The 20,896-nt window shown below is 38.5% G+C and overlaps 1 protein-coding gene across 3 annotated transcripts in view; it reads left to right on the plus strand.

Annotated features, from left to right (window-relative positions):
• The window catches only part of LOC122551563 (neurabin-1-like), a 124,708-nt gene that overhangs the window by 42,035 nt on the left and 61,777 nt on the right, over positions 1 to 20,896 (plus strand). For all 3 annotated transcript variants that reach the window (XM_043693638.1, XM_043693636.1, XM_043693637.1), the window contains exons 3-5: positions 9,527 to 9,659; positions 13,323 to 13,443; positions 16,240 to 16,344. In XM_043693638.1, the coding sequence (XP_043549573.1) occupies positions 9,527 to 9,659; positions 13,323 to 13,443; positions 16,240 to 16,344 (359 nt within the window). The remainder of the gene's footprint in view (positions 1 to 9,526; positions 9,660 to 13,322; positions 13,444 to 16,239; positions 16,345 to 20,896) is intronic.

The raw sequence follows: 20,896 nt of genomic DNA on the forward strand, positions 1-20,896 counted from the left end.
CTACCGTGGGGAACCTTATCAAACGCCTTACTAAAATCCATATACACCACATCTACCGCTTTCTCCTCGTCCACCTCCTTAGTCACCTTCTCAAAGAATTCAATAAGGTTTGTGTGGCACGACCTGCCCTTCACAAAACCATGCTGACTATCCTTGATCACATTATTCATATCCAGATGTTCATAAATCCTATCCCTTACAATTCTCTCTAAGATTTTGCCCACAACAGAAGTCAGACTCACCGGCCTATAGTTACTAGGGTTATCCCTACTCCCCTTCTTGAACAAGGGAACCACATTTGCTAGCCTCCAATCTTCTGGCACTACTCGGGCTTGAGTTCCTTTCTGCACTTACTCGGGCTTCTGCTGCTTTGCTCCTTCTGTGCCTGTTGTACATCTTTCGTTTCCTTTTTATCCAGTCCTGTATGTTCCTAGACATCCAGGTTCTTTGGGTTTGTTACTTCCATATTTCATCCAAAAGGAAGACTGTTGAGCTTGCACTCCCCCCACCCCATCCTTTTTTTTGAACACTTCCCACTATTCTGCTGTGGATTTACCCTCAAGTAGCAGTTCCCAGTCTATTTTAGCCAATGGAGTAGGCCTAACCAATATTTTATACAAGGTTAATATACTACAATTATGAACTATTGTACATTTTACACACACATGCCTGTAGAAGAGATGCCATTTTGCACAACACTGCTTTATAATCTTTAAATTTTCAAAATAGTCAAAAATTATGTTGTAGGGCATTTCTTGATCTGGTATACTCCTTGATGAGCTCAAATACCTTGCACCTACTTCTGCAGCTTGACTGTTACTGCTACTTAACAGCTTAAGCCTGAATGTTGTCCTGATATTACTGCATTTGGACATGGATTAGTTCAGTAGCTGAGGAGTCATGAATTCTTTGTGCTAGATGCAGCTCCAACCAGCTTCCTTTGCAGATAATGGATAGTAGTTGAATAGGGTGGTAATTGACTGGGTTAGATTAGTTTTGTTCTTTGTGGACTTGACATATCTGGGCAATTTTCCACATTTTCAGATAGATGCAGGTATTGTAACTGTACTGGAACAGTTAGGTTAGGGGGTATGACTTGCTTTTGTGGATGAATCTTCAGTGCTATTTCTGGAATGTGGCAGGACTGCAGAACTATTATCTATCTATTGGTTGTGATCACTTGGCTCTACCTATTGCATGCTGCTTTCCCTGCTTGCATAGAAGTAGCCCTGTGTTGTAGCTTCACCAGGTTGACACACTCATATTTTGGTATGTGTGCTGCTGTTTGTGGCATGCTCTCCCACACTCTTCATTGAATCAGAGGTGAATCTTGTGACTTAATGATAATGGTAGAGTGCTGGTGGCCCACAGCACTTCATTGATATTAATTCCAAGTCTGGTCAAAATCGATCTCATTTAGCATGGTGGTAGTGCCACACTACACGATGCAGGTATCCTCGATATCAAGACAGGACTTTGTCTCCACAAAGACTGTACAATGGTCATTGTTGTCATGGATGCTGTCATGGGCAGATGCATCTGCTACAGGTAGCTTGGTGAGGACATGGTCAAAAAGATTTCCTTTTTGTTGGTTCCCATTCTACCTGGGGCAGATCGTCTACAGCTACTTCCATTACCTCAGTCAGTGGTGGTGCTACCAAACCATTCCTGGTGATGGACGTAGAAGTCTCCCACCAGGTGGTGTTTTGTGTCCTTCCTAAACTCAATGTATCTGGTTAAAAATTGCACAACACCAGGTTATAGTCCAACAGGTTTATTTGGGAGCACCAGGTTTTGGAGCGCTGCTCCTTCAGGTGATTGTGGAGAATAAGATTGTAACACAGAATTTATAGCAAAAGTTTACAGTGTGATGTATTGAATTATATATTGAAAAAGACCTGGATTATTTGTTAAGTCTCTCATCTTTTAGAATGACCATGGTGGTTTCAGTTCTTTCATATGTAAATCGCGTAAATTTTTTTAAAAGTTACATTCTCAAGTGAACAATTGGTGTCATGTCGGCCCAGATAATATATTGAAGGTGTTAGCTCCCTGTGAGGCTGTCTGCGCCACAATGGTCAGACTAATTCTAATCTAAAATACAGATTTACAGAATCTTACATGGATTCATGCAGTTTTTGAGCAAAGTAAAACGTAGTTCTGCAAGTGCAAATTCACCCCACAAACTTATATGTGTGTGTGTGTGTTGGAGGGGCCGTTATGAGTGTCCGTGAGAGGGTGTGTATATGTATGAGTGTAAGTGTAAAGGAGTTTAAGTCTGTGGGAGTGTATGAGAGAGGATGTGTGTCTGTCTGTCTGTCTGTCTGTACACAGTATAGTGCAATGGGGTCACCTGTAATGTGACATGAACCCAAGAAAAACACTTCAGCAGTCCGGGACATTTGACCACAGACCTTCGGGTGACCATCCTCCAAGGTGGACTTCGGGCCAGGCAACAGCGAAAAGTGGCTGAGCAGAGGCTAATAGCCAAGTTCGGTACCCATGGGGATGGCCTCAACCGGGACCTTGTGTTCCTATCACACTACAGGTGACCCTATTATACTACAGACGGACTCACGCACACACACACGCATATATAAGTTTGTGGGGTGAATTTGCACTTGCAGGATTACGTTTTACTTTGCTCAAAAACGGCATGAATCCATGTAAGATTCTGTAAATCCGTTTTTTAGATTAGAATCAGTCTGACCATTGTGGCACAGACAGCCTCAGAGGGAGCTAACGCCTTCAATATCTTATCTGAGCTGACATGACATCAATTGTTAAAGTTCACTTGAGAATGTAACTTTTTAAAAAAGGTTTTGCGATTTACATATGAAAGAACTGAAGCCAGCATGGCCATTCTAAAAAGTGAGAGACTTAATGAACAATCCAAGTTTTTTTTCAATATATAATTTCAGTTACATCACACTGTAAACTTCTGCTATAAAATGTGTCTTACAATCTTATTCTCCACAATCACTTGATGAAGGAGCAGTGCTCCGAAAGCTAGTGCTTCCAAATAAACCTGTTGGACTATAATTGGTGTTGTGTGATTTTTAACTTTGTATCTGCCAACTGATACTCAAAATTGAATAATGATTTATTAGTTGAGGGTGTGGGAAGTGATAGGCGGTAATCGGGAGATTTTCTTGTCCATGTTTGATGCAATGCCATGAGATTTCATGACCTCCAAGTCAAGTCAATGCTGAGGTCTCCCGTGGTAACTCCCCTCATACTGTATACCACTTGTATTGGAATAAAGAGGGAAAAGGGAGAAAACTGGCTGAAAGTTAGAATAGAGGAACAAAAATAGTTGAATTGCATTCAAAGGGAAACAGCAGCATGTTAAAATTAACACTGGAAATATTCCAATATAATTTGGAAATCGTCAAACAGCCAACAGTTCGAGGCATGATAAGATTTTCTACCATGATTCTCACTTGTACAGATGAACCATTTGTTTTCATCTTAGTGCAAAGTGATTGCTTTCTGCAACTATGCCTTCTTCTGATGAGCTTGAAGCTCTTTTAATCTGATTTTTAAACAAGTTTATCTTTATTGTACTTCATTTTTTCCATGTTTAAAAATTAACTCTGACCTTTTACTGCAGTATATTAGTAAAGATTTCATCTGTTACATCTATTTCCTACTTTGCTGTTCAGATTTTTGTAAAAGCCTAATCAAATTAACTGTCCAAACACAAATGTACATTTGCAGCACATTCTGGTTAGTATAATGGAATATTTTTCTGTGTGCACTTACTCAGTTACAGTGTCACATCCATTTAACAAAATCCCCCTATCGGTTACACATTCAGTGTATTCAAGAAATACTGACGCATAACAGATTGTTTGTTTTTAATTATCTAAGACCATAGGCAGCACAACTTTGGAAACAGCTAATGTGATAGGGTAAAAAGCACACTAGTATATGTAAATGCAAGTGCAAAATTTGCTTGAATGGCATGTGTGCACTTAAGTGTGGAAATCAGGCAGATTGTTTGATGAAGCAGAGGATGGGTGAGGGCCTTTCAAAGTTTGCTGATCTGTGGAGCCTACCTTTAAAAGAAAACCCTGCCTATTCAATTGTAGATGCTATTGCAACTGCAGCTTGTCACTGAATTATATAAGTCATTACAACTTGATCTGACGTCACGTGTTAACTAAATATCAGTACAGCACTAAAAGCTCGATCAATGGGCCCAGTAGTATGCTGTGAAGATTTTTTTGGGATAATGTTCTTATAAATATTATTTTGACCTTTCTGTAATTGTTTTAATCTAAGAGTTTTTAATTTCTTATGGATGATATGTGGTGAACTAAACTTGAGATTGTTTACACAAAAGCTTGACTGTGGGTCTGCTTTAACTTGAATCATAATGAATTAAAAGGGGCTATGAGAACTATATTACTGTACAATTCCTTGACCATGTTGTGGATGCACCTAGTCTTGTATTAAATAGGAATTAAGAACTGTGATGTGCATAATTGACTACTGAGCATTTGAGATAAGCTTAATAGCTCAAAGATATAGAAGAACAGCAGGGTTGATACTGTTCAGTCATGTCACCTGTTCAAAATTCAGAAATCTGGAATAAAGTTAATACCTTAAGAAAGGTGGACAATGCTTATTCAGATGTGCTACAGACTGTGTATTGATTGGTAAATTTCTAGTCAAATGATGAAACATTGTTTGAATTACATCTGGAGCAATAATTTAGGCAAATAACTGATGAGACTAGGAGAACAGTTAGAAAATGACCAAATGTAGTATGAAATGACCAAATGCTTAGTATGAAATTAATAAGAGGTAATGAAGAGTCAAAAATTTATGCGAAACTATTAAAAGACAGATGTAAGCTAAGAAAGGATCCTGCTCAAAATAATTAGATAGAAAAGCTAGTGAACTGAACTGATTAAAGTATGAGAAAATGGAATGTTTAAAGCAAAGGATTAAAATAAAGATATGCCAAGTTTAACATCTGGCTTGAAAAATATTAGTTAAGTTTGATATTGGATACTAAAATATAACAAAATTGGTTATAGAATTAAAAATGCATCATTTGACAAGATAAACTGGAGAAAAATCGAGATGTAGTGGTTAAGATTCAAAAATGTCAGTTTATGTTCTAACAGTACATCATTGCAAAAAATAAGGCTGAAGCATTTGCAGCAATCTTCAGCCAGAACTCCCAAGTGGATGATTCATCTTGGCTTCCTCCAGTGATCCCCAGCATTACAGATACCAGTCTTAAGTCAGTTTGATTCACTTTGTGATGTCAAGAACAATTGGAGATACTGGATATTGCAAAGGCTGTGGGCCCTGACAACATTCCGTAAATAGCACTAAAGATTTGTGCTCCAGGATTTGCCACTCCCCTACCTAAGCAGTTGCAATACAGTTACACCACTGGTACTACCTGACAATGTGGAAAACTGCCAAGGTATGTCCTGTGCACAAAAAGCAGGACAAATCCAACCCAGCTGATTACTGCCTGTCACTCTAGTCTCGATCATCAGAAAAGTGATGGAAGGCGTTGTTAACAGTGCTATCAAGCAGCATTTGCTAGGCAATAACTTGCTTGTTGACGTCCAGTTTGGGTTCCACCAGGCCCATTTAGCTTCAGACATCATTACAGTCTTGGTTCAAATATAGACTATGGAGCTGAATTCCAGAGGTGAAGTGAGAGTGACGGCCCTTGACTTCAAGGCTGGATTCAACCAAGTGTGGCATCAAAGATCCCTTGCAAAACTGAAATCATTGGTAACAGGAGGCAAACTCTTTGCTGGTTAGAGTCATATCTGGTACATAGGAAGATGTGGTGGCTGTTGGAAGTTGGTCGTTTCAGCTCCAGGACATCTATGCAGGAGTTTCTCAGAACCAACCATTTTCAGCTGCTTAATCAATTACCTTCCCTCCATTATAAGGTCAGAAGTGAAGATGTTTGCTGATAATTGCACAATGTTCACCATTCATGACTCCTCAAATATTGAAGCAGTCCATGTTCAAATGCAACAAGATCTGGACAACATCCAGGCTTAGGCTGACAAGTGGCAAGTAGCATTTGAACCACATATGCCAGGCTATGACCATCAACAATAAGAGATAGTATAACCACTGCCCCTTGCCATTCAGTGGTGTTGCCATCATTGAATCACCCCACTATCAACATCCTGGGGGTTGCCATTGACCAGAATCTCAACTGGGCTTGCCATATAATCACAGTGGCTAAAGAACTGGTTGGAGGCTAGGAAAATTGTGGCAAATAACTCACCTCCTGACTCCCCAAAGCTTGACTATCATGTACAAAGTGCAAGTTTGCAGTGTGGTGGAAAACTCCCATTTGCCTGGATGGGTGCAGCACCAACGGCACTCAAGCAGCTTGACATTATCCAGAACAAAGTAGCTAGTTTGTTTGGCACTACATCCACAAATAACCACTTCCTCCACCACTGATGCTATTGGGAGCAGTGCGTATTATTTACAAAATGCACTGCAAATATTCACCAAAGATCCTTAGACAGTACCTTCCAAACCCACAACCACTTCTATCTAGAAGGACAAGGGTAGCAAATACCTGGAAACACCTTCAAGGTCCCCTCCAAGTCACTCCTCATTCTGACTTTTTATATATATATGTCGCTATTCCGTCGCTGTCGCTGAGTCAAAATCCTGGAATTTTCTCCCTAATGGCATTGTGGAGCAAGCCACAGCATGTGGACTGCATTAGTTCAAGAAGGCAGTTCACCACCATCTTCTCAAGGATAACTAGAGATGGGCAACAAGTACTGGCCAGCCAGCGATGCCCACATTCCACAAATGAATAAAAACAACAGGTAGAATAAGAAAGAAATCTCAGCTGAACAGGCTGGTTTGCAGTAAGTCCAAGAATATCCTGTTACAACTAAAGTATTAATAATATCACACACAGGTTATTGAATAGGTTGTGATGGTTAAGGAAAATATCTATATTTTTGCAATATAATGATTTTAGCAAAGGACAACAAAGGTGATTTCAGAGAAGCTTGGAAATAATAAATAGATCAGGCAGTATCTAGAGAGAGAAAAGTTGTCTTAATGTTTCAGGTCTGTGACCCTTTACTCGACTTTGTAATAAATTCTCCAGGTTCTAGAGGCCAAAGCAGCTAAAAGTATTGGAAGCCAGAAAAGATTGTGAATAAGATCATTAAAGTGTAAGGGTAATTACAAAAGAATGAAGGCACATCTAGTTGGAGTGGACTGAGAAAAGAATTTATCAGCAAAGATGGCTGAGTAAAAGTGACTGACTTTCAAGAAAATAGCATCCTCACAGCAAAGAGTAAATGGACTCTAGGAATGGGAGAAGCCAATAATGGTTAACCAGAGATGTTAATGCTAGTCTTAAATTGAAAGAGAAAAAGTATACTGGAGAAAAATTAGTGATAAGCCAGAGAATTGGGAAAGCTTTTTAAAAAAAACAACAAAACACAACTAAACAAAAAAGAAAGAGGTGAACTTTGATGGTAAACTTTCAAGTAATAACAAGAGCAAGTATAGGAGGAACTTCATTAAATGTACAAAAAGGAGAAGAGAAGACAAAGTGAATATAGTTCCTTTTGAGTGATGTTGGGGTAGTAATAATAGGGAGACAGCATAGGCAGAGGAGTTAAATATTTTTCATAGTAGAATACTCTAATAGCATTCCACAATATTAATAACCAAGGGGCAAAAGGAGGAGAGGAAATAAATGCAATAGCTATCACTGAAGAAAAATGTACAGGGGAAACTAATGTGGCTAAAGACTGAGAAGTCCCCTGGATCTGATGGGCTGCATCATAGGATTTTAAAAGAAGTAGCTACAGCGATAGTGGATGGTGGTAATCTTGCAAAAATCCTTAGGTTCTTGAAAAGTCTCAGAGAACTGGAAAACTGCCAATGTGACACCTTTATTTTAGAGAAGGATTGGGACAAAAATAGATAGCTATAGGCCAGTTAGCTGAACATTTGTTGTTGTTAGAATCTGTTACAAAGTTTGTAAAATCAGAGCAATTAGAAATACATAATATGATCATGCATAGCCAGCATGGCTTCACAAAAGGAATGTCATGCCCGACAAAATTATTAGATTTCTTTCTGAAGGTAACAAGTGGAATAGATAAAGGTGAAGCAGTGTTATACATTTAGATTTCCAGAAGGTGTTTGATAAGGTACCGCAAGTTAGAATACTTAATAAGAATTCATGGTGTTGGAGGTAATATATTAGCATGATTAGAGGATTGGCTAACTAATAGAAGATGGTTGAGATTAGGGGGGAGTTTTCAGGATGGCAACCTGCAACTAATGGAGTGCTACAGTAATTGGGGTGACAATTACTTTATACTAATGACTTGGATGAGGAAAATGAATTTACTGTAACCAGGTTTGCAAATGACTCAAAAATAAATGGAAAGGTAAGTGGTGAGGGTGACACAGCCTGCAGAGAGAGAGAGACTGGTTGAGTGAGAACTTGGCAGATAGAATATAATGTGGGAAACTGTGAGGTTATTCACTTCGCAGAGAAAATAAGAGGAACTAAATATTATTTAAATGAAAAAAGTCTGCAGAAAGCTACAGCACAGAGGGAGTTTGGGAGTCCTTGTGCATGAATTACAAAACAACCCAGCAAAAAGTTCAGGTAAAAGGGAAGACAAATGGAATGTTGGCCTTTATTGCAGAGGGATTGCTGTATAAAATTAGGGAAGTTTTGCTAAAACTATACAAGGCACGATTTATACCACACCTGCAATACTGTAGAAATTTTTGGTCCGTTTGTCTAAGGAAAAATGTACAACTGTTGGAAGCAATGCAGAGAAGGTAACTAGATTGATCCCAGCTATGGAAGGACTGCCCTGTGAGGAGAGGTTGTGAAGATTGGGCTTGCACTCACTGGATTTTGGAAGAATGAGAGTTATCTTATTGAAACATACAAGACTCTTGAGGCACATGATCTGGAAAGGTCACTCATTTAAGACAGAGGTGAAGAATTTCTTCTTTGAGGGTTGTGAATCTGTGGAATTCTTTACTGTAGAGGCTGGATTGTTAAGCATATTCAAGGCTGAGCTAGATCATTTTTAATCAGTAAGGGAATCCAGGGTCATCAGGAAAAGGCAGGAAAGTGGAGTTGAGGATCATCAGATCAGCCATGATGCTATTGAATGGTGAAACAGCCTCAGTGGGCTGAATGGCCTACTTCTGTTCCATTTGCTATGTCTTCAGAGGTAGGCCATTCAGTGTGTCAAGTCTTCTCCATCTTTGAATGAGATCATGGCTGATCTGATAATCAGTATTGTCATGTTACACTGAATACCTATATAAAGTATTGGAGGTTATTCTAAAAATAACAAATGGTTGTGGAGTAGTATCGATTCATTTTTGGTCAACAGCATTCTTCTACTTCATGTAATTGCTGTAAGAAAGCTATGGAAGGGATCTGAAATTAATTGATTAGATGTGCAATGGCTCTGTGGAACACATTTGCAATATCAATGTACTTGATCTTTTCCAGGTTTATAGTACCTACTCAAATGATGACTATGATCGACGCAATGAGGAAGTTGACCCTGTGGCTGCTTCAGCAGAATATGAGTTGGAGAAGAGAGTGGAAAAAATGGATGTTTTTCCAGTTGAAATTGAGAAGGGTAACTATTTAAATGACTACATACTTAGTTTTTTTTTAGCGTCTTGATGAAGTTTCAAGTATTTATTATTTAAGTGTATTTTAAAGTTTGTGAAGATTTGTAGCTCGGGTGCTCGTTGCTGTGGTTCTGTTCGCCGAGCTGGAAGTTTCTGTTGCAAACGTTTCGTCCCCTGTCTAGGTGACATCCTCAGTGCTTGGGAGCCTCCTGTGAAGCGCTTCTGTGGTGTTTCCTTCGGCATTTATAGTGGCCTGTCCCTGCTGCTTCCGATTGTCTGAAGAACATGAAAGCTTTCTTAACTATTTTTCCAAAATATGGAGAAAGCAGCCTGGGGTATTTTCACACAGACTTGTGATGGTGCTCTGCTTGATGACATGAATATTGATGTGATTGTGTAAAGTTATGTTTGAGTTAAAAAATGATGGTGCCTTCAGTTGTGATTATGAGTTAATGCTACGTATTTGTTTCACTATTTTCTCTGCAGTAATTTTTAAATGGGGAAGAACTTCCATAAAATGCACTACCTGTCAGTAGGAAGTTTATCTTGAATAACGTTTATGACACCAATCCTATAAAATTCTTTTCAAATCCTGAAAATGTTAAGACTCCACAACATAAACCAAAGTTTCATAAAATATGAAGCACACAGCTTTTACTATTCATATCTGCTATCTACACAATACAACCTGTTGCTTATCTAATATAAAATCGGTCTCACTTTTCAATCTCACTTTATGGTTTTTTTAAAAAAAACGCTAAGACAATTTTCAGCTACTAATTACTTTCATTCTAGAATTAACTTGTTAACTTACGTCTTGTTGCATCTCTCATTATCCTTAAAATTTTCCTTAAAGTGAAATTACTAAATTACGAGAGGATGTAATAGGAGGTAAGCAGATGGAAGAGACTTGGAGTAGGATTAAGAGATAGAAAAGAGTTTACAACTACATCTGTAGTTCTTTATATGACCTTGAATAGTATCTGTGAAATGCTAAGATTAGGCAAGTGGCAAAGATGTGAATGGGACATCTTACATTGATACAGATTGCAGTAAACAAATATCAGAGGTTATAGTGAATGTCTTGCATCTCTGTGGGACAGTTCTCTGCAGCAATATGCCCCAGAGACAACAAGAAGATATTGCATACTAGGTTTAGCAATGAGACTGATTTATTTAACAGCCTATTAGTGTATGCACATTTATTTAAAAGTCGTATATAATTGAGATCATCCCAACATTTGAAAGAGAGAGATGCAACAGCTACTAAGATTCTAAGTTTAGGTATAGTTGAGTTTAATGATCTGTGATTAAAACAGTCTGCAGCAAACTGAAAATATCTGTTAATGGGTAAAATGACAGAGACCTGAGAACTGTTCCAAACAGGCATTTAACTTGAGACAGAATCTGTTTATTCCACTGAAGAGCAAGAATTCTATTTGCAATTAAAAACAGCTATAGATGATTAAAGGGCTAAGAGACGATATAAAAGAAAAGTACACAACTTCAAAATTGACATTTTGTCACAAATGAGAAAGATACAATGATCTGTAAAGGATGACAAAGCCAATGTACAAAAGAAAATAGAATCAAAATTGTAATGGCTGTTAACATCAACAAACTTCCACAATTTCATTAAGATGAGGATAATTAGAAACAATGTGGGCACCTTAAACTGCTCATGGTATGTATGTGAAATTAAAGAAACAGCAGACACGCTGATTATTACTTTGGGTCAATATCTACAATAGGGGAAGAGGTCAACATGCAGGATACCCCAAGGAAACTATTATTGAACTGGAATAGGGATAAAAAAAAATTAACAGAAGCAAGATGGACAAATTAATGACACTGAAGAGGAGGAAATCCCCAGGAGTTGATGGTTTCCACTGGGGATTTTAAAGGAAGCTGTTGAGAATATTGCAGATGTTTCCATTATAATCTTAAATCCTGTTCTCTGGATTCAAGAACTATTTCTTTAGATTGTTATTTTTCTTAAATAACAGACAGACATGCACAATCTTTCAGAAGTAAATCACTGAATTATAGACCAGGCATACATACATGTGTAGCCAGAAAATAAGAAGAGTCTACCATTAGGAATAGAATGACTGAGCACTTAGAAATTTTTCAGTTGACCAGAAAGAGCTAGCATGGATTTGTAAATGGTAAGTCGTGTTTGAGAAACCTGATTATCTTACTTGCTTCCTTATAAAAATACATTGTTCAGGGAAATGTCAATATCTGCCATTTATATGGATTTCCAAAAGGTATTTGATGAAGCTGTTCATAAGATACGTGTACTTAAAATTGAAGCTTGTGGAATTAGAAGCAAGTTATTGACTTGGTTAGGAAATTTACTGGACAGCAAGAGAGAGAGCAGGGATACGGGCAGGTACTCTGTTTAGCAGGATGTGACTAACCATCTCCTGCAAGGTTCTGTGATGAGGCCTCAATGTTTCCTGCAATCGTTAGCAACTTTGATAAGATAGAATGTTAATTAAAAAATTTATTAATGACACATGGATGTGCACTATTATAAGAGGTACAACTTGAAGAACAGTTATAAGTGAGATTGATAGACTAATTGATGGACAAACATCACAAGTAGCTTTGAATACAGTCAAATGCAAAGTAATCTATCTTGAACCTAAAAAAAGTACATGGTGGATAAACTGGAAATAAGTGAAGGTTTAGGTGCATGAATCATTTAGAATGTCATGAACAACTACAGAGATAATCTCTAAAGTCTAATGGATTATTGGCCTCTATATATGAGGGACTTGAACACAAGGGATTTGAGTTTGAGTTGTGCTTCAATTACGCAAAGTCTTGGTTAGTTCTTAGAAAAATTAGTTTATCTAGAAAATACACTGTGGGAAGGACATATGGACTTGATGTAAGTGCAGCTTTGAGTTATTAGATGATACCTAGACTCCAGTGTTAATCTGCAGTAGGTATTAAGTATTGTTTCCCTGGAATATTTTTACTTAAAGGATTGTTTAATCATACTTGTAAGATATTGAAAATAATGGAAGAGTTAAACTGGGAAAATGAAAGTATTTCTGCTAATTTGGAAGTCTAAAACCAGGAACTATGTTTAAAAACTAGAACCAAACTCTTGCGAAGTAAGGTTCGGATACAATTCTTCATGCAAAGAGAAGTAGAAAATTGACATGTTCTTTGCTAAGTAGGTGTTAAATTTGTAACTAAATTTGACAGTTCCTTCTGACCATATCCCTTAGGTTTTTTGATAATGGTTGGTATGTGGAATTAGGACCCAGATGAACCATTATCCCATTGAATGATGGAACAGATTTCTCACTGTCGATCATTATTTCTGAAGCACATTGCAGAATTTTACTACAGTCTGTTCTGATATAATGTGATAGTTCTGTTCTCATACAATCCTGTGTTCTAAGTAAATCGTGTATTAGCAGCATCATTTAAACCAAAGGGACCAGAATCACATTATACCCAATATAGGTGAGAAAGTCTGCGTTCTGCAAATAATGATCTAAATTCTTCAATCGCGTTATAGCCAATTCACGTTGAAGGAACATGTTATTGCAGAACCGACTGTAGTTTAATGATGTGATCAAAATACACCATGTTAATTATTGATTTATAACAAATGAATTCTGTTTATGAAATAATTTGAATTTTAGGTGAAGCTGGTCTTGGAATTAGTATCATTGGAATGGGTGTTGGAGCAGATCAAGGGCTTGAAAAACTAGGGATTTTTGTGAAAACTATCACTGAAGGTGGAGCAGCATATAGAGATAAACGGTAAGATGCTATCCATTAATATGTCTCTTTTTTTTGTGTGTTAACTGTATTTGGTTTTGAAAGAATATACATATTATAACATCTATGAAGCATTGTAACATAGAATGAGAAAACTAATGAAAGTTTGATTAAAGCTAAGAAAGGGATTCAGATTTCAATCATCTACTGTTTTGCATTTTGGTACATTTTCATTACAACCCCTGTTCCCTGTTGTGCCTGAAGATTCTGCAACTTGGAATGTTGAACTGCCAATCCTGTTCTTCCCCCAACCATGATAGCAATAATATCATATTCCCATGTATTAACTAGCACCCTCAACCCATGTACTTTATTCACAAAACCCCTTGCGTTAAAATAAATTGTCATCCAGCCTTATTTAAATATACATTACATTGCAACTTGTATGTAAATTTTAAGCAGTTAATACAAGCAAGTATTAAACATCTGTTACTTAATTATAATTGCCACTAAAGTTTGATCCCTAAAGTGTATTTAGTTACTAACACTGTTGATGTCATTTACTACCTTCTATCTTAGTTTTAGACAATTTTAAAACATTTTATGATTTTCTTTAATTTAGATTGAAGTGTAATGCACTCCATCACAGCAAAGTAATCTGTCTATAACTAAGTGAAAATAATCTTTTTGATTAATTTGATTAGTTTAAAGTATTTGATGACAAGCGACCTCTTTGGAGAATCATACTGATGTGGTATAATATCCACTACTTTATTTGATTAGATTTCCTGTAGATTAGCTTTCCTTCAGTGTAGAAACAGGCTTTTTGGCCCAACCAGTCCACACTGCCCCTCCGAAGAGTAACCCACACAGACATGAGGAGAATGTGCAAACTCCACACAGTCACCCGAGACTGGAATCGAACCTGGGACCCTGGTGCTGTGAGGCCACAGTGCTAACCACTGTGCCATCGTGCCACTCACTTTTTTTTAAAACAGGCCCTTCAGCCCAACAAGTCCACACCGACCCTCCGAAGAGTAACCCACCCAGTCCCATTTCCCACTGACTATTGCACCTAACACTATGGACAATTTCGCATGGCCAATTCATCTGACCTGCACATCTTTGGACCATGGGAGGAAACCGGAGCACCCAGAGGAAACCCACGCAGACACAGGGAGAATGTGCAAACTCCACACAGACAGTCACCTGAGGCTGGAATTGAACCTGGGACCTTGGTGCTGTGAGGCAGCAGTGCTAGCCACCGTGCCACCCACTTGTTATAGCTGCTTAAAATTTGTATACAAGTTGAAATGTAATGTAATAAGGCTGGATAACAATTTATTTTAATGAAAAGAGTTTTGTGAATGCAGTAGATGGATTGAGGGTGCTAGTTAATACATAGGGATATGATATTATTGCTATCATGATTGGCAGTTCAGTATTCCAGGTTGCAGAATCTTCAGGCGCAACAGGGAACAGGGGTGAAAGAAATTGTGATGTTGTAATAGCGATCAAGGACAATTACTGCAATAAGGATGGATGTTATTAGAATGTTCCTCAATTGGGACTGTATGAATAAAATTCAAGAACATAAATGTACATCGCCGTAATTAGCATTGCTATAGACCCCAAAAAAATTGGAGAGACGTAGAAGGGCAGTACGTAAGCAAATTTTAGAGAAGTTTAAAAATAACAGGATAATAATGCTGGATTTCAATATCCCCATTATTCACTAGTATTGGCAAAAAGTGAAAGAGTGGGCAAAATTCTTAAAATAGATATGGAAGAGCTTTTAAAGTCAGCACATAGGAAGTCCTGCATGAAATGGGTAGTGCCAGACTTAATTTTGGAGAACAAGGCTGGGCATCAGTTGTAAGTTACTTTTGTGACTAGAAGCCTGTGTCCAGTGGTGTACTGGAAGGATCACCGATGGATCTCTTGCTGTTTGTAGTATACATTTTAATGATTTTGACACAGGTTATTTTATCAATAACTTCACAGATTACACTAAAATTGCTAGTGTGGCAAATAACAAGGAGGCAAGGTTATGCTGGGTCAGATGGTTAGAACAATGGCAGATGGCGTTTAACCCTAAAAATGTTAGCTGATGCATTTTGGGAGGAATAATGAGGTAAGGGCGTACAATTTGAGTGGTAAGACCCTAGAAGTACAGAAGATCTCGGGGATCTTGGTTTGCACATTCATAGATGTTTGTAGTCAGCAGGACAGGGTAGATAAGGTGGTTAAGGAGGCATATGGGATACTTGCCTTTATTAGTCAAGGCATCGAACATAAGAACAAAGAGGTTATGATGAGTTGTATTTGTTAGTTCACAGCTGGAATACTGTGCAGTTCTGGTTGCTATACCATGGGAAGAATATGATTGCGTTAGAGAGGGTGCTGAAGAGATTCCATCAGTATGTTATTGGGATGGAGTATTTAAGTTATGAAAAGAGACTACTTAGGCTGGGATTGTTTTTCTTGAAACAAAAGGCTGAGGATAACCTGATTAACATCTGTAAAATTATGAGGGGCATTTAAAGTTGATAGGAATAAACATTTTCCTTTGGTAAAGGAGTTAGTTACCAGGGTCATAAATTTAAGGATAGAGGCAACAGGCTGAGAGAGGATTTTTTTTCGCCCAGAGAAGGGAGAGTATCTTGAACTCAGTAAAAAGGTGGGAACCATTACAATATTTAAGAAGTTGAACACTTTAAGCACCACAGATTATAAGGCTATGTACCAAGTGCTAGCACAGACTCAGTGGGGTAAAAGGCCTCTTTCTGTGCTGTAATGCTTTGTGACTCTATATGTATGTGTTTTCCATTATTGCAGAATTCAAGTAAATGATCAGATTGTTGAAGTGGACGGGGTTAGTTTGGTTGGTGTCACGCAAATCTTTGCAGCTACTGTATTGAAGAACACTAAAGGCATAGTTAGGTAAGTGGTTATCGTAATTGAAATTAAATAATGACACTAGTAATCATGCACAAACACTGAATTTATGATGTACCTTTAACCTGAAGTAAACTGGGCAGTTTTCAGGACTGAAAATTTGAGCATTTGGTAACACACAAATGGTGTTCATTAACAGGATGCTCCTTTCAAGCCTAAAAGATAGCCTGCTTAATACACAAAAACTAGTGTGGTATATGAGTTCAAGTGACAGTATGTTGCAAGATATATAAGCCTAAATCCTTGTACTCATGAAAGGGCTTCAGTGAGGTAGACTAGTACCTTGAAGAGAAAGTGAGGACTGCAGATGCTGGAGATCAGAGCTGAAAATGTGTTGCTGGAAAAGCGCAGCAGGTCAGGCAGCATCCCTGGATGCTGCCTGACCTGCTGCGCTTTTCCAGCAACACATTTTCAGCTAGTACCTTGAAGAGTCATCTAGACTTGAAACATTACTTATTCTCTCTGTATGGATGCTGCCTGACTCGCTGTGATCTCCAGCATTTTTTTTTGTCTTTGGTGCATTTCTTCAGTGGTCAATATACTGATGATAATGTCCAGATTTTCATGTGCATTGAGACCAAGTCTGTGACACATTACAAGTTAAGGTATGAACTCGTAGCTAGTGTGCAGCCACCAGCAGATCAAGAACTACGAATTATGACCTTCCTCTTTGCCTGGAGTCATATCAGATTGAGATGCTTCTCATCCACTTGATATCTGATTTTGATGGCTAATCATTTGTGGAAGATAGTCTAAAGCAAGACAGAGGAAAACCTGAAGAATATTTGTATTGGAATGCAATCCTATTTGTTATGAAGTGTAGACGTGTACTGTACCTTTAAGAGAGTTGTAAAGCTGGCAAGGACTGACTGCAAGCACAGAATGCTGAAGAATTTAAAATGTAATATTTGGCTGTGAAACCAGTAGTGCAGCTGAGTTACCATGGAACAAAAACAAATTCAGCTCCAGATATCACAATTCAATCAAATTTGAATTTAGTGTTTTGATGACATCAAGCCAAAGAAATGATCCAGTGTTTTGGAGTATAAACTGGACATTTTGAACAGTTAGGGGGAGAACTGCCAAGAAAACCAACAAGTATAGACTGCTAGCCAAATAGCTCTCTGAAAGGTACCTGTCCATAAGAAATCTGTGCAGCAGAACACCGATGCTGACCGAGAAAAATCTACAAAAGAGAATTGACAAAGCTTTGACAAAAGATTTGAAATGTGTTTTTTTTTGTAAATCTTAATCTGGGTTTTTTAAAACTCAGACTAGTATTGTAGAGTGGGAGCTAAAAGATAGATAGGTTTAAGAGAAAGGCGTTGTAAATAGTGGTTTTAATGCTCTCTTTTGGATTTAAAGAACAAAATTGTTAATTTTTACTTTAACTAGTGAAATCTGTGATTGTTCTTTGCCTCTTGAAATTTAACAGATTATGGCACGCGGTGAGCTTTTCTGTGTGTCGGGTTTAAATCAGCAGAGGGGTTTACCCCGTGTCATAACATATTCAATTCCATTGACTGGTAATCGGTTAGAATTAACATCATTCAGGTCACAAGCATATTGCCATAAAACTGTTGAAGAATTGTGATGAATTTCTTAGGGCAGCTGAATTTCTCTAAATTACCTAACAGTTGACTGTAAAAACCGAAACAACTGCAGATGCTGTGAGTCAGAAACAAAAACGGAAGTTGCTGGAAAAGCTCAGCTGGAAAAATCAAAGTTAACATTTCTGTTCCGGTAACCCTTCCTCAGAACTCAGTTACCAGACCTGAAACGTTAACTTTGATTTGTCTTCGCAGATGCTGCCAGACCTGCTGAGCTTTTCCAGCAACTTCTGTTTTTGTTCCAGTTGACTGTGTTTGGTTTTGGTCAGATCAGCAAAGTCATTTCCCTGGAATTGTGTAACTGCAAGCTTTTAATTAGTGGTTTCTTGACCTGTTCTGAAACCATGTTGGCAACAGACTCTGGTCAAAATGTTTTATTCAGTTATAGAGTCATAGAGATGTACAACATGGAAACAGACCCTTTGGTTCAACCCATCCATGCCGACCAGATATCTCAACCCAATCTACTCCCACCTGCCAGCACCTAGCCCATTTCCCTCAAAACCCTTCCTATTCATATACCCATCCAAATGCCTTTTAAATGTTGCAATTGTACCAGCCTCCACCACATCCTCTGGCAGCTCATTCCATACACGTACCACCCTCTGTGTGGAAAACGTTGCCCCTTAGGTCTCTTTTATATCTTTCCCCTCTCACCCTAAACCTATGCCCTCTAGTTTTGGACTCCCCAACCCCAGGGAAAAGACTTCGTCTATTTACCCTATCCATGCCCCTCTATAAACCTCTATAAGGTCACCCTTCAGCCTCCGACGCTCCAGGGAAAACAGCCCCAGCCTGTTCAACCTCTCCCCTTAGCTCAAATCCTCCAACCCTGGCAAAATCCTTGTAAATCTTCAGAAGGATTCCAGTGAAAGTATTGCCCTGAGAATGGAGAGGAGTGAAATCTATGTATAATTACTGCAGGATTGGCGAGTTCATTTCCACTTGTAAAGGTGGACAGTGGAGGCATCTATATTCCTTTGGAACGGTTTCACACTCTACGTTATTGAAATGAATTCAGAGGGCTTCTGTGTCAGGTATTAACTTCTAGTTTTGTAGACCTCACTTGGGACACAAACAGTTTCTGCAACCTTAGGTAATATACAGGTGATTGCTAGTGTTTGTTGTTTCTATAAACTGGAAAAATCATCAAGACAGTAGTTCATAGCAACCTATTGATTAATGTTTCATTTGATGTATAAAGATTGATTTCAGGATGTGGTTAAGGTGCCCTATCTATCTTTCTGGAATTGGACATTTCCTGTATCCAATGCTAACTTTTCAGTACTAAGGATTGGTGATAGATCATGGACAACGTTTCAGGGCAACATAAAATCTTTTTCAGTCTTTGTGGTCTGCATATGATTGACATTTGACAAAAAGTGTGGTGCTGGAAAAGCACAACTGGTTAGGCAGCACCTGAGGAGCAGGAGAGTCGATGTTTTGAGTATGACATGTTCAGGAATTCCTGATGAAGAGCTTATTCTCGAAATGTCAACTCTCCTCCTCGGATGCTACCTGACCGGCTGTGCTTTTCCAGCGCCACACATTTTTACTCTGACCTCCAGCACCTACAGTCCTCACTTTCTCCTATATGATTGACAGCTGCCTGCTTCCTTATTCAGCCAAAAGTCTTGCATCCTGGACCTGCATTGTACGGTCCTGAGGTTGTTTTGAGAGGCATTATACTTGGATACTGAACACTTGCATTGAATAAACCCTGTAGAGGAAATGTTTATCTTGCAGTCATTTCTGGATTCCTTGTTTTTATTGTACCAACCTTGATGCTTATGAAAGGCATGGATAAGGGGTTTTAGAGCAATGACTGATTTATGATCGTGTTGATGGATCTCTGCCAATTTTATGGCCTGCAGGTCACGGGTGAGGCCAACCATATATAGAGTGCTTTTTCATAAAAAGGAGATAAGCAGTCTGGTCCTGAAAAATATTTCTCAGGGGATATTGTGTTCCATTGTTTCTTCATTCTAGGTGATAGTCCAGTATTTGGATTGTATTGAGAAATCATTGTTGCATGCTTAAAGCTGTTGGTGCCACAGCTGTGTGTTGTTGCAGATAGGGTCCGGCATAGATGAGTCACCCCAAAGAATGCAGTTATCCTGCTTGTGAAAAATGCTACTCTTACACTCTTGTATTCCATGTGATGTGCTACAGAATGGTAAAATATTGGATGATAGGATGGGTGCAGCACAAACGAGCCTATTTGGCCCATTGAGTCAATGTCAGCTCTGTGAAAAACCAGTTTATCAGGTCCCAACTCTGTAGGCCTATAATGTTTTCCCTTCCGATGCTTAATCACTCAATTTAATCTGGATCGCCCACCATTTTGAGCATTGGTTTTCAGAATGTAATCGTTCACTGCAAAAACAATTTTCTTCGCATGAACTTTGCATCTTCTGAGTAACAAATTTGATAATATGTCCCTCTATCTACTCTGTTCAGACATCTCATGTATTTGAACAAATCTTCTCTTACAATGTCCCTAACTCCCAGAATCATTCTCACAAATCTCTATCCTCTCTAAAACCTTCTAAAGATTCTGAGAATTGGACATATTGCTCCATTTGCAATTGATCCAATGTTCATAACAGTTCATCTTAATCTTTCTGCTTTAGTACTCTATAAAGATTGGGATTACATTATCTTTTAAATTTGTAACCACTTGCTTTATTTAGGAGAAAGTGAGGACTGCAGATGCTGGAGATCAGAGCTGAAAAATGTATTGCTGGAAAAGCGCAGCAGGTCAGGCAGCATCCAAGGCGCAGGAGAATCGACGTTTCGGGCATAAGCCCTTCTTCAGGAATGAGGAAGGTGTGCCAAGCAGGCTAAGATAAAAGGTAGGGAGGAGGGATTTGGGGGAGGGGCGTTGGGAATGTGATAGGTGGAAGGAGGTTAAGGTGAGGGTGATA

Source organism: Chiloscyllium plagiosum, chromosome 7 (genome assembly GCF_004010195.1).
Source record: "Chiloscyllium plagiosum isolate BGI_BamShark_2017 chromosome 7, ASM401019v2, whole genome shotgun sequence".
Lineage (NCBI taxonomy): Eukaryota > Metazoa > Chordata > Chondrichthyes > Orectolobiformes > Hemiscylliidae > Chiloscyllium > Chiloscyllium plagiosum.